Source organism: Micropterus salmoides, unplaced genomic scaffold (genome assembly GCF_014851395.1).
Source record: "Micropterus salmoides isolate LMB-PRFRI ecotype aquatic unplaced genomic scaffold, ASM1485139v1 Ms_hic_scaffold_3, whole genome shotgun sequence".
In the NCBI taxonomy this organism is placed as follows: domain Eukaryota; kingdom Metazoa; phylum Chordata; class Actinopteri; order Centrarchiformes; family Centrarchidae; genus Micropterus; species Micropterus salmoides.
Window position 1 is genome coordinate 24,984,577 of NW_024042261.1, and position 20,392 is coordinate 25,004,968.

The window sequence follows — 20,392 nt, forward strand, 5'->3', positions numbered from 1 at the left end:
GACAGGAGTCACTGCGGGGCTGGGGGTAGAAGGATTGGAAATGGAGGCAGCGAGGGGCGGCCGTGAATGACAGAGCGGAGAGATGGATGGAGACAAGGAAGGATGGGTAGAGGCACAGGGAAGGAATGGCTGTAGAAACCCCTGCAGGCTTGGTTGGGAAAGGGAATGGGGAGATGGATGGGGGAAGGGAGCGATAAAGGCAGGACTAGGGAGAAGTAGAAGGCCAATTGAGAGGAGGTCAAACCATCCTTCCTCTCCCAGTGAGCTGGCTACTGATTAAGGCTAACAGTCTTGATGGACTGTAGGCAGGGTTGGGAGGATTACTTTAAAAATGTAATCCGGTACAATTACTAATTACTTGTATGTAAATGTAATCAGTAACGTAATCCAAGTACCAAAAAATAAAAGTAATGTAACCTGATTACTTTTAGTTACTTTTGGATTACTTCAATGCCAAATAGGCAAATGAAGTATCAATGATGCGTTGTCTGCTCAATGTATTTTTAGAGAAATATACAAAATCTTCCATTCCCATGAAATTAAAATCCATGTAAAATTCATGTTTAAATGTTTTTATATGGGGGGGGTGGTTGATGATTGCGTGGATGATCCTGACTGGGAACCGTAGCCGAGCGAGCAGGCAACAAAACCTTGCTCAGCAGGCTCCCAGTGAACACGGCATGAACAGGACCGAACACAGCTTCAAAGACTAACAGGGAATCCAGTATTGAGATGATTTAGACAGAGCTTTCTGATGGATAGCTTTACTTTTTGCTAAACCGCTGACTGCCTTATCTGCCTGTATCTGTGGTTGGATAGCTCGGTCGGTTAGCCGTGCTGCTAGAGGTTCTATTAACTTACTCAGCCCCGGGGTGCCAAGGGCCAAACCCGGCAAGAAAACCACCTCGGTACTGTATTCCCAGTGCTCAAACTGGCCTCTGTCGGTCTCAGAGGATGTGTTCAGTCCCGGTCCAGCTGCTGTGTTCACTCACTGAGAGCTGGAACCAGTCCCCACAGAGTCTGCATGACGGGGTAGGGGCGTAAACAAACATTTGGCGTTACTGGCGACTGTAAACGCCAATCAATGTCTGCGACAGGTCCCTCCCTTGCTTTGTGTTTTTACAGAAACACGGACAGAAACCTTAGACTGTATATAAAAAGAGGCAAATAGCACTGCGTTTTCTGTTTCATGGAAACTTTCTGCTTAATAAGCCCTATGAGTAATCCCCGATTTTACAAAATATACCTGTAATCTGATTACATATACACATATTTTTTCTGTACTGTACCAGAAAACAGTTACTACTTTTTTGTATCCTGATTACATAACACCGTAATCCGTTACTCCCCAACCCTGACTGTAGGCTGCACTGTGTCTGCCTGTACTTCTAGGCCTCAAGACACACTTCAAGTTCAAATTATAGAACAACTGCAACCACATGAACACCAGCATGTGCAGGTGTTGTAAGAGGTGATAACCACTAAAACAGGTTCTTCATCATGACAAGTTGAGTTGTAGTAAATGTAACGTTTCAGAATCAGCCTTATTGCCAGGTATGTGTACACATACGAGGAATTTGACTCTGGATTGTACAATGCTGATGATATGCTTACTTATACAATAACACAATAGTACAGTAATAAATCAAACACAGGCTACAGTATAGAGAACACATATATACACACTATAAACAAAAACATACAGACAGATTGGGATAATAGTGCAATGAGCAAAGTGCAAAGGATGCAGGAGAAAATTATTATTACCATTAATGTTATTATTATGAACATTGGAGGTGGTTGTGATATACAGGTGCACATACAAGCATACATGTACACAGTGTGATGAGTGCAAAGGAGGCTGGGATAAATAAGTATTATGTGCAGGTGTTATGTACATGAGGTAGGTGCATTTGGTATACAGTACATATAATATGACAATATGTAGAGCTTTGAAATGGAGAATGATGAATTAAATAAATAAATGGTAAGTGGAAGCCAGTAAACAGGAATTATTGCACAGGAATTGTTCCTGACATTGTGAGTCAGAGTCAGCTCTTCATCAGAGTGATGGCTTGTGGGAAGAAACTGTTCCTGAGTCTGTTGGTTGTGGCGTACAGTGCTCTGTAGCGCCTACCAGAGGGGAGAAGCTGGAACAGGTTGTGTCCGGGGTGAGATGGATCTGCAGTGATGTTTACTGCCTGTTTGCCCTCTGGAAATGTATAAGTCCTGAATGGAGGGCAGGTTGGCACATATGATCTGTAATCTGCAGTCCTGACTGTCCGTTTTAGTCTGCTCCTGTCCTTTTTGGTGGCAGATCCAAACTAGACAGTGATGGATGAGCAGAGGACAGACTGGATGATGGCTATGTAAAAGTGAATCAGCAGCTCCTTAGGCAGGTTGAGCTTCCTGAGCTGGCGCAGGAAGTGCATCCTTTGCTGGGCCTTCTTGATGATGGTGTCAGTGTTGGGCTCCCACTTTAGGTTCTGGGATATAGTGGATCCCAGAAACCTGAAGGATTCCACAGCAGACACAGGGACGATGAGTATGATGAAGGGGGGCAGAGTAGGGGGGCTCCTCCTGAAGTCCACGGTCATCTCCACAGTTATGAGCATGTTAAGCTCCGGGTTGTTCTGGCTGCACCAGATCAACCTCCCATCTGTAGGCCGACTCATCACCGTCCTGGATGAGGCCGATGACCATTGTGTCGTCAGCAAACTTCATGAGTTTGACAGATGGATCTCCTGAGGTGCAGTCGTTGGTGTAGAGAGGAGAAGAGCAGTGGGGAGAGCACGCACCCCTGGGGGGCGCCAGGCCTGTAGTCATTTAATCCAGAGATGGAGTGTTTTTTGGGGACCAGGATGTTTGAAGCAGGAGGGGAACTCCACACAGCTCCAGTGATCTGTGTGAAGATGGGGGCCAGCTGGTCTGCGCAGATTTTCAGGCAGGATGGTGACACACTGTCTGGGCCAGAGCCTTCCAGATCTTCTGTCTCTGGAAGAGCTCCTCTTCACAAATTGTGAGTGCAGGTGAGGGGTTGGAGAGGGGGGGTGAGAGCGTGGCAGTGGTGCAAGGTGACTGTTTGAAGATGGTTTTGGGGCTGGGGAGAGGTGTGACTGTGTGCTGCTTTGACCTCTTTAGTCAGTGTTCCTGGCCTGGTTGTACAAGACTCTGTCCCTACTTCTGAAGGGCTCCTCTTTGGTCTGACGAAGCTGCCTGAGTTACGCTGTGAACCAGGGTTGTTGGTTGTTGTATGTGTGGAAGGTTTTGGTCGGCACACACATCCTCACAAAAACTGATGTGCTTTGACTTGTTGGTCCATCTTTTCACACTCTTTAAAACAGGTTTAGCAGATTTCAGTCGCTGCTTAACTGATTAACCAGACAGTGATCAGAGAGTCCTAAAGCTGCAAGGGGAACAGAGTGATAGGCGTCCTTTAATGTTGTTTAGCAGTGGTCCAGTGTGTTAGTGTCTCTGGTACACTTAATATGCTGTCTGTACTTTGGAAGTTCATGGCTGAGGTTTGGTCTGTTGAAGTCCCTGAGAACAATCAGCAGGGAATCTGGATGTTTTCTGCAGAAGTGCGAGTTAGTTCTGTTGAGGAGCAGCAGTTCATCCATTTTGTTGGCCAGAGAGCAGACATTCGCCAGGTGGATAGAAGGTAGGGCAATGCGAAAACCCTGCTGTCTCAGTTTAACCAGTGCGCCTGCACACTTTCCCCTTCGGTGTCTCCGGACGATCCCAAACAGAGCTGCTGCTCCTCCAACTAATAACTCCGGGAAAGTTCCAGGTTCGATCAGAAGCGGTGTAATAGTGTTAGCAGTTGAAAGTCCGATGTTTAAGTTACCAGAGAGGGATGGCAGAAAACAGTTAATAAACAAAAACACAAAAAGCACTGCGGAGCGTAATCCAGAGGCTGCCATCTTACCGTCAAGAGCAGATTTCTTTTCCGAATCGCCTTGTACTATACATCAAGTACATTTATAGGCAAACCGAAATGATAAATTTCAGTTTGAAGTGGTTCTAGTAATTTTGAGGGCTGAGATAGTGTCTGACTGAAACATCTCAACAACTATTAAATGGATTGCTATTAAATAGCAGGATAACCATGGCCTGCGGCGGAGAATGAATCCTAATGACTTTGGTGATACTAAACTTTTAATACCATCAGCAGATCTAGGTTTAGTCCAGTTATTTTAGTTTACAACTAAATACCTACAAAACTAATGAAATTCCCATCTGCCTTCTATATATTTGGTTTGGTGCTAATTAGTAAATGCTAAAACTAAAATGGTGAACATGTTTAACATTATAACTGCTGAACATCAGCATGTTAGCATCGTTCCTGTGACCATGTTAGCTTGTTGACATTAGCTTAAGGCACCGCCAGTGGTTAACGTTCTTTCTCAAACAAAGAACGGGGGTGCGGTTAATAGTCGAACGTAATCAATTACCATGACAACCGCAAACTGACCGGCTGGAGTGTTCACTAACGATATGCTGTGTTAACATCACTACACTGTAATGTTTAGTACACTTTACTGTCTTGCAGGAGTAGCTATTACTTAACAATGATAGAAACTAATGTGCGAGTATCAGCTGTTATCAGTCATACAGTCGATGGTCCTGTCACGCACTGCACACGATAAATCCCACTACGATTTATGGTGCGCTTTACCGCGGGGGTGTGGGTGGTCTATTACTCTGTTGAACTGTATGTAAAGACTGCTGATACCGTTGCCTATGCCGATAAATTGGTATAACGGCCGTCAGCAAAATGCATGTTGCAGACTGTATATAAGATTGTGGCAGGTGAAAGTGTGACGCGTTTTCTGTCATCTGTCCTCCAACACCGCACGCACAAATGTCATAATGAAAATGAACAGCACACTAAACCAAGAGGAGGAAACTAAAAAATTAAATTAAGACCCTCTGTTAGCCAACTTTCTGCAATAACTATGCTAGCTAACTACAACTAAGTTAACTTAGCTAACTAAACTAAAAAGACAAACCGACCATCAGACACATACCTACTGTAAGTTCTAAGTAAATTACATGATAAATTGGTTAGCTAGCAACAGCGATCTTTATCGGTTTGATGCTCTGACTTAACGAGGCGTGACAGCGTGACAGTTTTTTAACGAGGCATGACAGTGCGCCTTTGCAAGCTTGGAGAATGACGTATGACTTACGGATTTACTATAGTCATACGTCACCACCCCGTTTTAAAGAGTAAGCATCTTTTGCAACTTTGAGCACAAAATTTAGCTATTTCTCAAAAAATATTTGGCAAACTATGTGGGTAATCAACATTGTAAGGAAATGACTCAGAAAAATATGAAATATCATAGAAATGTCAAAATACACTGGGGGAACTGAGAATATGTAAATTTTTTCACATTAAGTTAGAGGTAAAATGACTGTTTCAAAGGAGTTTGGTGGCTTTGAAGAGAGCATAAATGGATATAATGGCCTCAGTTCCCTGTGGGAAAGGGCTGCATGTACACTATTCTTTTTACACTAACTACATAGCTAGCTAAACAGCATGATAACATTAAAGCAAATTAAACTTTTAAGCAGAATATTCAATGTATTGCATTGTTTTTCTGGTAAAATAATGATGAAAATAATAATGATAATCTGGTCATAATGCAATTGTCTAATTGGTAGGTCTGTTTGAAGTCAATAAAGTAAGCAACGTACAGGCCAAAACAAATGGTGGGGGAATCATTATCTTGGAGATATCACTGACTAATCGTTTATATGTAAATTCAAATCTGTTTTGTCGTCAAAATGTGTTCTCAATGTTGCAAATTTACTCAATATCATAGAATTGTGGGAAATGCATTTTCAAAAACAATCGCATTTCTATACCATGGTTACGCCCTTGGGAACAAGAGTGATGTGCACCGCGTAAAGGCTGATTTGACCTTTTCTCATTAATGATGGAGTGAAGATGCACGTTGAGGGAAAATTATTGCACATGATAACAAACTAAAAGTCAGGCTGATGACATACAACAGTGCAGGGTATGACAGTGTGGATTGTTAGATGGACTTGGGACTGTTCTCAGTTCTCTGGCACCGTGTGAACTCGGCCACACTGCTAACAGATGTTTGTTTCTCCACACTGTTAGAAGGGAACACTGCCTGACTTTCAGTCTGTTTCAGTGACTGAGAGACAGGAGGGAGAGCTATACAGTGACACAACTAAACCAAACAGTGACACCAGTCAATAGCTGCATGATTACAATACAATATACGTGCATGCCCCCCCCCCCCCACACACACACACACACACACACACACATACACACATACACACATACACACACATTTCCCCACTGGTCAATAAAAAGTTGATTTGAAGCCAGTTAACGGTGATGACTCCCTGCTGCTCTCTTTAACTGACTTCTGTGGACCTGCCAAGCATACTGACACACATTTACAGATCCTCCTGCTTTATGTTGTTGACTGACATGTTGTTGAGTAACAGTAATCATAAACACACCAGATGGTGTGGATCTACAGTATATGTACTGTACTGTGGTTTCATTTGCTGCTTGTGATCGTTGTTTACAAGTTTTTTATGTTTTTGTAACATTTTGGTCTTGTTTCAATACACACAAGCTCACACAATTACATACAAACTAGGCTTGGGAAGTATCATAGATTACGGTACATCAAGGTATATAGAAATCCCGAAGGTATGTCCCCCCTTTACTTATCCAGAAGCTGGTAAGCAAAACTCACACACAGGAGCCACATCTTCTATTCGCTGATAAACTGTAACCTACACTGTAGATTTACTGCTGAACTACACAGCTCACCTTTTCCTCTGCTCCGCTGCACTCACCCACCACTCGCTCTCTTTCGCTCAACCAAACACTCACTACGCACTGAAAAAAGAGCAACTCGTCGCGACTGAATTGTGGGGATAACGTTACAGGACTAGTAATTGAGAGAATGGCCCTTTTTGGGATTATTTTGGGTTCAGTTCCGGTAGTAAAGGTGAGCCCACTGATGTGTTGGTATCCACCAACAAGAAGCTTTGAATAAGGCGTATTTGTCCTATCTTTTCATTAATATATGGGCCATAAATATTTAAACCCAGACTTGCTGTACAATGACTTCTATCACCACATTTGCTTCCTGCTTTTCATGGGAGACTTAACGTTTTTCATTGCGCTTTCCTCTCGGGGTCACAATTCTTCTATTTCCCTTATTTCTCCCGATTTATGACAAACACTGTCATATATCCTGGTGAAATGTCTAGAAGTTATGAAAAAATTAATACAGCCCAAGCCTAATACAAACACATACTGTACCAGTGGATTATATCATTGCAGTGTATTTGCATAAACAGACTTGGTTGAACACAAGGTTGAATCGTGTGTCTGCAAAACAGGCCCAAAGAGTGTTTTATTTTACTCTTGAGTCAGGAGACAGGCAAACAGCAGCGCAGTAAACATAGTTAACGCCACAGGCAGTGCCGTTTCTCCTCATCGCCTCAAATTCACCTTCACCTCAGCCCTCAGTCAGACGGAGCGTCTGAGAAGCAAAGCTAAAAATTAAAGTCAAGATTACAAAGAAGTGTAACTAGAGGGAAAACATTTAGCTAGAGCAACAGAAACAGTAGGTAGAATATTTAGTATATTTAATATATAGAATTTGACTTTAAACACCATTAGAAAAGACACATGCGGCAAAGCTGTACATTGCAAGTGATAAACACAGTAATGTCACACACTCGCACTTGGCACCTCCTGGGCTGTTGTATGTTTGGTAACTGTTGACTCGGCTGTTAGAGGGTCATTGTTGTTTGCCAGCAGCCTGGCACGGAGAGTGGGAGTCAGGCCAAGCAGAGAAGGCGCCGGGCGTCCCCAGAGCTGAAAGTCCTTCACCCACTTTTATAGTGGAGTCAAGTAGAGGACAGTTTAGTCAGACAACAGACGGTACGCTGCATGTGTAGAATGTATAGACCCAAGAGTCAATACTATAATGTAATGGTTTTATTCAACGCTTATATTCCCTGCTTTGACATGTACATATGTTTACATGTTGTACACTTGATTCCTGGACCACCCACTGAGAGCTCAGGTCTATCCATAACTGATAGATGTTAAATTAATGACATGCAATAGACAGCTGTGCTCAGTTGTAAGATGTGATATTGTTCTAACCACTTGTGCAGTGACTTGTCCGTTTTTCACTTGTTCAGAGAATGACCCTCTTTAAACATGATATTGTTTCGTTCTTAAAACAAGCACAGAACTGATTAGTCACTTGTTTTTTTGTTTGCATGTGGTTGTTTTGCATCATAAAAAGAACAGCAACCCACTTTCCAACAGTTAGAGGAAAATGGCGACACTATATAAAAATCAAACAAATGATCTGATGTCTTGATTATTGTGGTGATTTGTATTGACAAGGTTTGTTGTGACACCTTTGTCAAAGCTTGATCATCAGGATCATGCTCTGATGAATGTGTCATGACAAAACACTTCTGCAGTCAGTCCATTAGATGTAAATAAAATCAACAAACTGATTAAGACTTGTGGAGGTTCTTCAGCTTTTAATTGCCAACTTTGTCCAGAATCTGCAGGTGTTGGATGCACCCAGCTAAATTGTTGTACAAGAGAAGTAGCTGGTTGCTCTGGAATTTCAGAAATTGTTTGATTCAGAATTGAAATTGAGGAGTAGATTTGTTTTTGTCTATTAGCATGCAGCCCAATATTTTGCAGTTGCTGCACACATAATCAGTTTGGCTCTGTGCAATCTGTCAAACTAAAGGAGCCACAAAAGTTATAATCTGTCATGAGTCCAAAAAAAAGAAGCTCAAGCTTTTCTGTGAATTCCCACAGTGTAAGTACTCCCTTTTTTCATACCACACACACACACACACACACACACACACACACTCCATGCAAAAAGAGCCATGAGAAAGCCGCCTCATTTAATACCTCAATCTCTTCTGAGAGAGAGGCTGGCTGGTCACACGAATCTGGCAGCTGCATTTGTGTGGAGACAAAGTGAATGGCTGCAGGGTGAAACTGTGCCACTGCGCGGCTCAGGATTAGAGCCCCGATGGCCTGTGGTGGTACAAGTGGAGCCAAGCCAGGGTATCAATGACATGGGAGCATACTCACTACAACCACCATATCAAACCACAGGGGAACGGGAAGAAACCCGGTGATGTCTCGCTCCGGCGTGCATCAGTTTTTAGCCTTAACTGAATGTTATTTATGCAGTGAGATGCTTTCAATGCAGCAGATGTGATAGTGATAGTTATCTGCAGTGTTTTAGTGAATAAATTACCACACTGCTGTGTTTTTAAACTGAACTGAATGGTTTAGATGAAGAAACAACAGTTTTAAAAGTGTTTTCAAGCTGTAAATCTTCCGTATGTATCTGCGTTTGAATTTTTCACACTAACTTAGATTTTAAGTTACGGGTGGATTTGAAGTGTTGTTGAAATGTGGATTTGGAGATATGTTTTATGTATTCCTGTGCTTGAAATCTCTTGAGAGACGAGATGTGTGAAAGCCAATGAAAATGCAGAGACCTATTGAGATACAAAGACATCTAGTATGTGCTGCCAGGAAAATGACAAATGCTCTCCCTCCAGTCATCTCTCTTTACCTTCCCATCTTTTCATCTGCTCTTTTTTACCCTCTTTCTCTCGAGTGCTTGTTCCTTTTCTCCCCCATCTCCCTCTGTTTCTTGCCTTTTCTTGAACTGACTCTTCCTCCCCTTTCAGCTGCGTCTTCCCAATATTTCATTCTTCCTCCCTTGCCCTCATTTCTGAAGCTCTTCCTCTCTTCCCTCTTGTTATTTTTTGTTCCTTTTCTTGCCCTCCTCCTCTCATCCGCTGTCTCCCCTCCCCCATTCCTCATCTTCAAGCCACCACCCGCTTTGCCTCCTCATCTTCTTACCCCCCCACTCGCACCACCTCCCACATTATGTACACACAATCTACCTCTCAGTTACTCTGCTTTTCAACTCCCTCGACTCTATTGCTTTCCCCGCGTCTCTTCTTCCATTTCTTCTCCCCGGTGTGTTGTGACTCTAGCCAGGCTGGCGACAGCTGCAACAGCAGACAGTCAGGCAGTGGGCACCAGGCAGGGGGAGGGAGGGAAGGAGGGGAGCGTGATGGGGGGAAAAGAGCGGATGCAAAGATGAAGAGACAGTTGTAAGGCAGTGTAGGGTTGGAGGGGGTGGTTACTTTTTCGTTAGCAAGGTTTTGATCTTTCCAGGAGCAGAAGGGGGGGGGGGGGCTGGCTTGCTGGCTGCTCAGCATCCCACAGGCCTGTATCTCATCTGTGTTGATGCACCATTGGCTCGCTGCCATGTCAGTCAAGTTGTTGTATTTGTCTCCCTGATATGCTTGCACACCCCAGCAGAAACAGACGGTTGGGACCAGCACTGAGGTGGTGGTGTTGTCCCTAAACAACCAGCAGCTCTGAACATGCAGAGGGATGAGTAGGTAGAAGAAGGTGTGAAGGATCTGTGAGCCGTGGAGTGTTAGAGGGACTCTTATCAGGGACTCTGTCTGGGTTTGTTGGAACGTTGGACATGATATGCTGACTTGGCGCCAGCAGTTTCAGCCTGCAGGCTACACCTGTTTCTGCATGAGAAAGCAGGAGGATGGTCAAGAAGAGACTGACTGAAAAAGGGAGATGTCTGTAAAAACTTTGTTAACTGCCCTCATACATTCAGAGAAATAATCTTTATGAGGGATGTGCTGGTGTTTCACTGTGTCTTGGTAAAGAGTATTCGTCAAATACTGAGCATCAAAGATCTGACATGCCAGCTGGCAGAACTGAAACGTGGTGCCTTCAGTCTTATTAAATATTTAAACCCCAAAAGGTACTTCCAAAAATGCAATGTTAGCAGCTCTGGGAAGCTTTTCTTAGGTATGCTTATATGCTAACATCAGCACGCTAACATGATAATGTTAACATGCTGATTTTAAGCAGGTATAATGTTTACCATGTTAATCTTTTTTGCTGAGTGTGTCAGCATGCTAACATTTGCTAATTATTAGTACTAAACACAAAGTAAAACTGAGGCTGGTGTGAATGGTCAAATTTGTCCAAAACCAAAGTCTATCATCCTCTGGGCACCTATTTCAGTCAGACCTGGTAACTCTTAATAAACACTACAAGAACATTAAATCTTAATTAAAAAAACAAAACAATCCCAAACAAATAACACAAAAGTAAGAGGTTGGGGTGGTGGAGGGAGCTGCAGAGGAATAGTGAGTGTCAGGATGCTCTGTACAGCTGCATGAATATGACTGGACGTTAGTTGTAAAACAGCTGCGTTAGTTGTTCTTCCTAAACCTATCTATACTAATCTATACTTCAATAAGCATTGAATATTTCGTTTACATAGATCCTCTCCACTGAAGCTGTTTAGAAAGGTGGCGGACTTGATCTGAAAAGAAGGGGCAAAAATCTCCTTTAAACAGAAAATTAAGTAAGAGGGAAAACAAAGCGTCCTCATAGGGGCATGAGGGTTTTCTTCTTTGAGACGGCTCATCTTTCCAAGCGTCGTCGTCTCAGTCTGTGACCTCTGCCCTTGTTACCATACCAACAAGTTAATGACACAGCCGACTGAACTGATCCTTAGCCACAACGCAAAACAACATGAGTTAACTAGTCGAACTTTGTGCGTAGTTTATTATTCATGGTAACTCTTTGTGTCATACACAGGTGATTTGCATTTCTTCATATTTTCATAGAGTCTCTATCATGAGCTTCTGTAGTTTACATCTTACATTAGGAAATCCAGATCAAGTGCAGAAATACAGGGAGTGCTTGTCTTTATATGTGATGGGAGGCGTGAAAGTACAGTTTTTCCATTTGCAATGAATTTAGTTTATTCGGTAAAAAAAATGACAACAAAAAGTGGATTTCACCTGTAACTACACAAGACCAACAGCAGGATTGCTGAGATAGAAGGAATTGAGAAAAATCTTCTTAACATACTGGTACATGACGTTAATTTTTTTTTGCACTTAGAGGCCCACAGTAAGCAGACACAAGAGATCAGGGAAGGTCACTTTCATCACTTTATTCACCAGTTACAATGTAGACAAAAATATTTTAAGCCTAATTACACATCTGTGGAGTGTATATGGGCTTTGAAAACCTTTGTCAAATCCTCCATCTCACACCTGTAGTATAACCTGGCCCTGAAGTAGCATGTTGTAGAACAGGAAACGGAAACATGATAGCAGCAGGTTTCTCTGACAGGTTGCATCACCTGCAGCCACCCGATCAGCTGATCAGACAGACAAAATCTCTCAGCTGACGGCTCAGATGACCACGCCCAAAACTCTGGCAGCAGATTGGTCGCACTGACATCACATAGTTTATTTAAGGCGAGGCAGCAGAGAGAGAGACAATAACTGTTTGGCTTGACTGGTTAATGTTCAGATATAGTATTTTGTTCTTCTGTACTTTCATAAAAAGCTCCAAATAATCATGAAAAATATGTTTTAGAAGTTACATTTGTTTTTAACTTTTGTGGCACTCAGATGGTAAATTACACAGTGTTTGTACATAACTTTTGCCATTATTTTGTTAAGATTCTGCCTAAAAATAGGTAAAATGTAGAGGTTTCTAATTACTGTAATCTGCACATTTTTAAAGGAAAGACGGTAAAGGTTATGCGTATTGAATTTGTGGCCATTATAATCATGTAAAGATAAATAAATTCCTACCCACCTACCTTTAATTGGTTCTTACTTTGCAATCCTCCTCACCACCCAGCTCAACCGCAGAGTTTAGTAATGTCCTATCAGGTTTTTAATGATTTTACAAATATGTTTGTTCTATTTTTAATCTAATCTTTCATTTAACCGGCAGGGAGTTTCCAGATTAGAGCCACCACATGACAAACATGCTTGTTTAAGGTGTTATAAACCTCGATGTAAGCAGCTCTAACTGAAATACCGTCACTCAGAAGACCTTTTATTGTATTCCTCTGTGGTGAAATATCTGAGTGGGCTGATGGCTAATGTGTCACCTGTGCTTACTGCACTGACTAACCAGACTGGAGATCATTACTCAGATTTAAGCCACACTTGTCGCTCCTCCATCAGTGTTTGAACAGTGACTCAGTGGCATTTCTCAACACTTAGCGGGGTCAGGGTCCAAGGATGGAGAAAAGAACTATAGTTTAAAGGCTAAATCAACACTTAATCACACAGAGCTGAAAGGAAACTGCTGCTACACTACTCTGTGGGAAGAACATTTGACTCTTTGGAAATTCAGCAGGTGTTGACAGATGATCAACACTGCTTGGCTGTGGCAGCAGTTTCTGGATTGTGGTCAGAACTGCAACCTGCTACAATATGTTAAAGCTGCAGTACCGGAGGCTGCAGTTTCAGGACCCCCGCAATCCTGGGACTGCAGTTCTAGGACCGTAGTTATTTTGCGACTTAACATTCCTGTCAACTGCAACTGAACTTTGACTTTAGTGTTGTTAGCATGCTTAAAAGTTAAGTGTGTAAGATTTAGTGGCCTCTAGCATTGAGGTTGAAAATTGCAATCAACTGTGTAGTCTGTGTAGTCCCCCCCCCCCCGTTAATTGTAGGATAGCTATGTGTCATGGGAAGGCTGAGTGCAGTGACAGGAGAAACTGAGGTGTGGTCCCAAATGTAGAAGTAGGCGAGGAGGATGCAGTTCAAAAAGGTTTATTCAAACAAAAACTAAACTGAAACAGGCTTATATGGAGCACAAGACAGGAATCCAAACAAAGGGGGTAATAAAAAGGCAAAGTAAATCCAAAAACAGAGTGGAGTATCCAAAAGATAGGCAGGACAGAACCAGGAAGGAACACTCAACATCAGACGCAACAAGGACTTAAGAGAACTGAGGTCTTAAATACTGGCAAAGAGCAACAAACACCAGGCAGGCAGTACTGACACTAAACATGGAACAGATGCTAAAATAAAACCCAAACCAAGACAAGATCAAACAAACTACAGAAACACAGAACCCAAAACCAAACCCATGAAAACATCAAAACAGGAAAAAAATGAATACAACCCAGAATTCACCCAGAATTCACTATGGTAGCTGACACAGGATAAAAGATGACGTCATCTGAGACAGCAGAGAGTAGCCAGTCAAGAAATGAGGTTTCTTTAGATAGATATATTAAGAAATTATATTGACTTAATTATTCAGTAAAACCATATGTTAATGTGACTTGGCCATGGAAAATGTAAGCAAAGAGTGTGTACTACTGTCACTGTTTCTGCAGCACTTTTCATTATAAACCACATAATAGATAAAGATACAAACACTGACAAGGGAAACAAATTAATTCTCTCTGTAATTATAGACCCTCGCCAAAACACCCGCCAGCAATAATATCTGATCAGCTGCCAGATTAGGATGCTTTGATAGCAGCAAAAAATACAAATAAATGAACACTTTGATAGCAGAGCTGAAATAGATCTCAGTCATGACAGCAACTGTTACTGACATAATCACTTCCTCTTTAGTGGTTTTACTTGCAAAATAAAAGCACAAGAATGTTTTTTGCAGCAATGCTTTATTTCGAGTTGAATTGTGAGCTTTTATTTTGAAAAATTCAGAAGGACATTAAAAAGAGTCTGTTGTGTGCTTGACACACCTCTGAAAGGGCCGTCAAAAACGTGATTCCCCTAAATGTCCTCTGCCTGGATGATGGATGCTGATCAAACACCGGAACACACACACTGTTTTATTGTGAGCATGATAAACAGTCACTTCATAATTATTTATTGAAGAGGTGGGAAAAAATTCTCCCAACCTTATAGATGAGAGTCTTGCACTTTACCGATTGAACTAATGAACACTTTAACATTCAGTTTAAATATTATGCCTAATGTTCTCACCCACCATCTAATGAATGAAAAAATTCCTCCGATGCAAATCTTATTTGCTGACCTCTGCTGTATATTATTACTTTGAACGTACGCTCTGTAGCACTGTTTGTTCGTTTTGAGCTACTGTAGAAACATGATGGCAAAACATGGCTACGTCCATGTAAGAGGACCCCCGGTGTATGTAGATAGAAATGGCTCATTCTAAGGTAATAAAAACATAACAGTTCTGTATGCAAGGTCTTTACACACAGCTGAAAACATTATAACAGAACATTTTAAGATAATCACTGTGAGCATGTTGGCATGGCAACTACTACCATTTTACATTTACTTCACCACTGAGGCTAAAAATTTAGCACTCAGTTTTTCTCCGTTACAATGAGCCTTAACGGAGCTGCTAGCATGACTCTTGTTAACCCGCTAAATTCAGTTCAATTCAGTTCAGTTTTATTTATATAGTGCCAAATCACAATAACAGTTATCTAATAGCGCTTTTCATAAAAGAGCAGGTCTAGACCGTACTCTGTGACAGAAACCCAACAAGTTGCATTTATTCAGTGGCTCTCTGTAGATTACAGGCATAAAAACAAGTCTGACTGATGTCGGCTTTGCACAGAAAAGGTCTCATTGGAGGACAGACATTATTTGCTAAGAAAAGGACCATCGACTGTATGCTGAAATGCATCCTGAAACAGTGAGCGTTTAATATTGTTGATTATTATTACATAGTAAAATTGTTATATTACTGATGATATATGAAACTGTCCCAGAATAATAAATGATTACAGTATCTTTAGTGATATTTCCCATAAGACTAGTTTCTATGGGAGACTTTATAGTAACCAGGAACCCAGCAGTATTTCTTTCTTTCTTCTCATGACTTCTATTTTAAGATAACATTTCCAACAGCGCTGGCATTATATTGTGTAAAAGCCACACTGTCCTTGAGGGCTTTTTTCTTATTTATATTTATATTCTTCATTTTTCTTTGACGCCCTCGCGGGTGTTATTTGTGTCTAGGTTTGTCTGTGCTACAAACATGTTGATCTTTGTGTTTGACGTATGGATGAAATGCTGGCGGTAGTGAAAACCCGTGGCAGGATGAATGAACATGCGCAGGTGGTGTTAAGAAGCTGCACAGAGACATCCTCGAGGTGTGAAAGTAACATGATGATGTTATAATTACATCAGGCACAGGGTGGGAGCAGGTGGATGTTCTGCCTTGCTCACAGTTTCTATCTTTCCTCCTCGCTCTGTCACCAGCCTCTTTTTTTTCTGTCCTCTGTGTCCACCCTGCCTTTCCCTTCCCACAGGCCTGATGTCCTTTCCCCCCATATAAATGTGCTCCATATTTAAACACACAAAACAAACCAGGGAAGGCAGACTGTGAGGAGGATACACCCATCTAGGCATGCAAACACATCCGGTCCTCTCGTTCTTTCTGAGTCTGTCTGGACTCCATCTTTGGCTTTTCAAAGACAAACAGAAAGAGTTAGCCCCGAGGAGACAGCTGTCCCTCACAGAAACAGCAGTAACAGAATAGAAACGACAACTGGAGACAATTTGTGAAGTTCTTCTTCACTTCAGTATTCCTATTTTATGCTACTTTATACTTCTGCTGTAATTTAGTTATAGATTAATCCGCTGATTATTATTAATTAATTGTTTAATAGTCTATGACCTCTCAGAGAATAGTGAATAATTACCTAGAGAAGGTGATGATGTTGAAACTTGTTTTGTCCGATATTCAGATAAGATTAAACAAGATTCAATTTAATTTAATAGAAGACTAAGAAAACTAGCTAACATTCACATTTGAGAATATAAAATCAACACAGATTATTTTCTCTATTAACTGTTTTTTTGAGATGTGGGCTAAAATAATAAAACATGCCCAAGTTTCAATTACAAGCAAAAGTCCTGCATTAAACAGCAAACACCCCAGCAAATGTACTTAAAGTATCAAAGTAAAAGTACTCTTTCTGCAGTAAAATGTCCTCTTTAGTTATGTGTTGTATTTTATAAGATTATCAAATGTCTTTTTTACTGTAAACTGTCTCAATCTGTATAGTAAAGTGACCAGTAACTGTCATATAAAAGTAGCGCAGTAAAAACTACATTGTTTCCTTCTGAACCGAGAAGTGTATAAGAAATGGAAATTCTTAAGTAAAGTGTAAGAACCTCATAATTGTACTGCATTTACGCAGTACTTGCTAAATGCATTTATTTCTAACAGTCCAAAAGATATTCAGTTTACTATCATATATGACAAAGAAAAGCATCAAATCCTCATGTTAATGATTGAATGACTGAAAAGTGTAGTTGATTTTCAAAATATTTCTGTAATGTATAGTAGTTAAACCTCCCCCTTGACCAACTACAGCATTTAAATTCTGCTCAAATGATAATGCATCAGTAATAATACCCATAATGGAGTAGTTTTGCAATGTAGTATTGCTACTTTTAGTTAAGTAAGGACGTGCATACTTCTTTCTGACTATGGAAATATGTACAGACTGGCCCGAGATCAATTCTTTATCACTGAAACTGGTCTCCTAGCGTGCTTGTGGACAGAGCAGAGCACAGAGACACACCTTTATCACGTGTGTGTGCGCAGGCGTGCATGTGTGTGTAAACAAAGACACCACTGTGTGTGTATGTAGTCTCTCTCCACCACCCTTTGCATACGCCTTTAGATAAAGTGAGAGAGGGAGAGAAAGCAACCCCCACCTGACTCCCGGTGCCTGTGAACTGTGTACACTCCAAATATTTCCATAGTCAGCGCTCACACGGAAATGAAGGAGGAAGTTGTACAGAGAGAGAGGGAGGGATGAGGTTAAATGCTAGCATTAAAGATACTGTGTGTCGGCTGTCACTGTATGGAAAACACGCACACGCACACACTGCAGACTGACAGACCAGAAGTGATGTCCTTTCGCAGAAACCTAATAGCACAGGTCTGACCACACCTGTACTGTAAACATGACTCTGTTATTCAACATGTGTTTTTACATTTTGTTTTTGAATGTGGACATTTTTGTGACACATTTTTAGGTATTTGTAGTTTTAAATTGGACCAGAAACTGGACCTATTAAATAAAAATCAAGCTCCTGCATATAGAAACACATATTTTTAGAAATCATCAGTCAAAACAATATTAATTGACATAAATCAATAGGAGTGTGTAGTAGAATGTAGATGATTTACCTGTCTATCCTAGCCATTATAAACGATTCTAACAATTATTTTCAAGGTCAATTAATCTGCACTGCCTTTTTTTTTGCTGTTTCTATAAATTGATAAATTGTTTGCTTCATAAAAGGTCAGAAAAATAATAAAAAGTGTTCAAGTAGAGGTCTTCAAACTGCCTGTTTTTTTTTCCAAAAACTCAAAGATAGTCATTTTACTATCATAAAAAACTCAGCAAATCTTTTATATTTACAAAATTGAAATTTGTACTTTTCATACTGATTTTAAAACAGGGTTTTTGCTTTAATATTTCATGACTTATTGAGCTCTTTCTTTGCTGTCTTTGTAGTTTCACCTGTTGTCAGAAGGTATTTACAAATCTGAAAGTCACAGAAGCAGCTTTTTGTTTGTATGTTGCTGTCTGGTGTTTGCTATGTGTACAGCACTGTCATCTTTTAACACAAAATCGTCTTTGTCTCTGTCCTCTTCCTCCATCATTCCTTCCTCCTCCTCCTCCTCCTCCTCCCCAGTCCTAATCCTGGAACCAATGGCGCGGGATGACTTGAGTGAGAAAATCCTGAAGATCACAGACTTCGGCCTGGCCAGAGAGTGGCACCAGACCACCAAGATGAGTGCAGCGGGGACCTACGCCTGGATGGCCCCCGAGGTCATCAAGCTCTCCCTCTTCTCCAAGAGCAGCGACGTGTGGAGGTAATGCACTCGTCTCCAGCTTATTCCACCTGATTTATTCAGTAAAGAACTTTTTCAGGCCGTCAAGAAAGACTAACATGTCACAATGTGAACATGAGTTATAGTAAAAAGAATATCGGTCATTTATTGGTCAGACACGTTTGTGATGCTTTGAGAACTTTTCAGTTTAACTCGGTTTAAAAAAACATTCAAGAATTTATTTATTTAATAAAAGTCACATTTAATCTTTCAAGGTCATGAGTTGAGGGGTTGTAATACTTGATGTAATTCTGAGTATGAGCCAGTGGTTGAGGAAGTATTCAGAGCCTTTACTTAAAGGGGCACTCCACCAATTTTAAATTTACTTGTAATGGAAAGCATTACTATATAATGTCTTCTGCTGTCTGTTGCTCTTTGGGGGAGCTCTCTTAAGCCTAATTCACAATACATAATTTTTAGCCCGATTTGCCGGTTGGCGAGCTCGGTGACCGCCAGGCTGTGATGAGAGGTAAATCGGTGATCGATCTGCATTCGCCAGTCATTATGTGTGAACTACTCAACGACGTATCAAAACGGCTCCCCAACATATTTCTGACACATCGCAGATGTCTGCCAGATATCTAGCATGCCAAATATCTGGAAGAGTCGGCCGACTCGACATCCACATCCAGCCAATGAGAGCAGGCAGCTACTTTTTCACTGCAAAACACTTTTAACTCACACTCCAGCTCTCTCTGTAGCTTAGACAATCCCTGCTACCTGCGTGTGCTACTCCATTCTTTCACCCATATTTTTTGTCTTTATAATTGGTTCTTTATAATAACAAACAACAGCTGTTTCGTGTGTAGGTTCGCGTAATTTCCCGTTTCACATTTCATGTGTGTTTTCTTGACAAAACGTGGTTTGGAGACCAGCTAGTCTGCACGAGCCTTTAAGTCTGAGAAAACCCCCTCCCCGATGATGTCATGGTGATGTCATTAGGGTTACCTTGAGTAAAGCGTGACATTGCATAAGAAACTCGGGGTATGGTGTTTGAAAGAAGTGGGTATTTAGGACACAGGGAGGGGCTACTGAAAGATGTTACTGAGATGCATTATGGGAATTGTAGGATCCAGCGTTTTTTAAGCTTGACGCTCGCAAGTACAATAATAAATCACTGGAGTACTCCTTTAAGTAACAAGCAATATAGAAAATACTCTGTTACAGGTAAAAGTCCATAAGTACCATCAGCAAACTGTACGTATGTACGTAAGTATGAAAAGTCTGGGCATTAATTAGCTCCCCTGGTAGAGCACCATATAGAAAGGCATAAAGTCCTTGACGCAGCACCCCAGGTTCATTTCCAGTCTGTGGCCCTTTGCTGCATCCCCTCTCTCTCTCTCCTACATATGTTGTCTCTCTTTGGTTGTTCTATCAAATAAAGGCAATAACTGTTATTCTATTATATATGACAGACAAATATTAAATGTTATTTACTTTAAGATTATTTGTTCCATTACTTTTACTCACCTAAGAATGCTGTGGTCTAATACAACGGTGATATGTCCTAAGTTGTTTAACACGTCTAGATTTGAATACCAGGAAATAAAAGCTGAAATTCTGAACTCTTGTCTAATACTCATCTTT

The 20,392-nt window shown here is 41.2% G+C and overlaps 1 protein-coding gene across 1 annotated transcript in view; it reads left to right on the top strand.

The window, feature by feature from the left end:
- Positions 1–20,392, top strand: part of map3k10 (mitogen-activated protein kinase kinase kinase 10) — a 47,554-nt gene that overhangs the window by 9,189 nt on the left and 17,973 nt on the right. Inside the window, exon 2 of the mRNA XM_038693375.1 lies at positions 18,607–18,787. Coding sequence (XP_038549303.1) covers positions 18,607–18,787 — 181 coding nt within the window. The remainder of the gene's footprint in view (positions 1–18,606; positions 18,788–20,392) is intronic.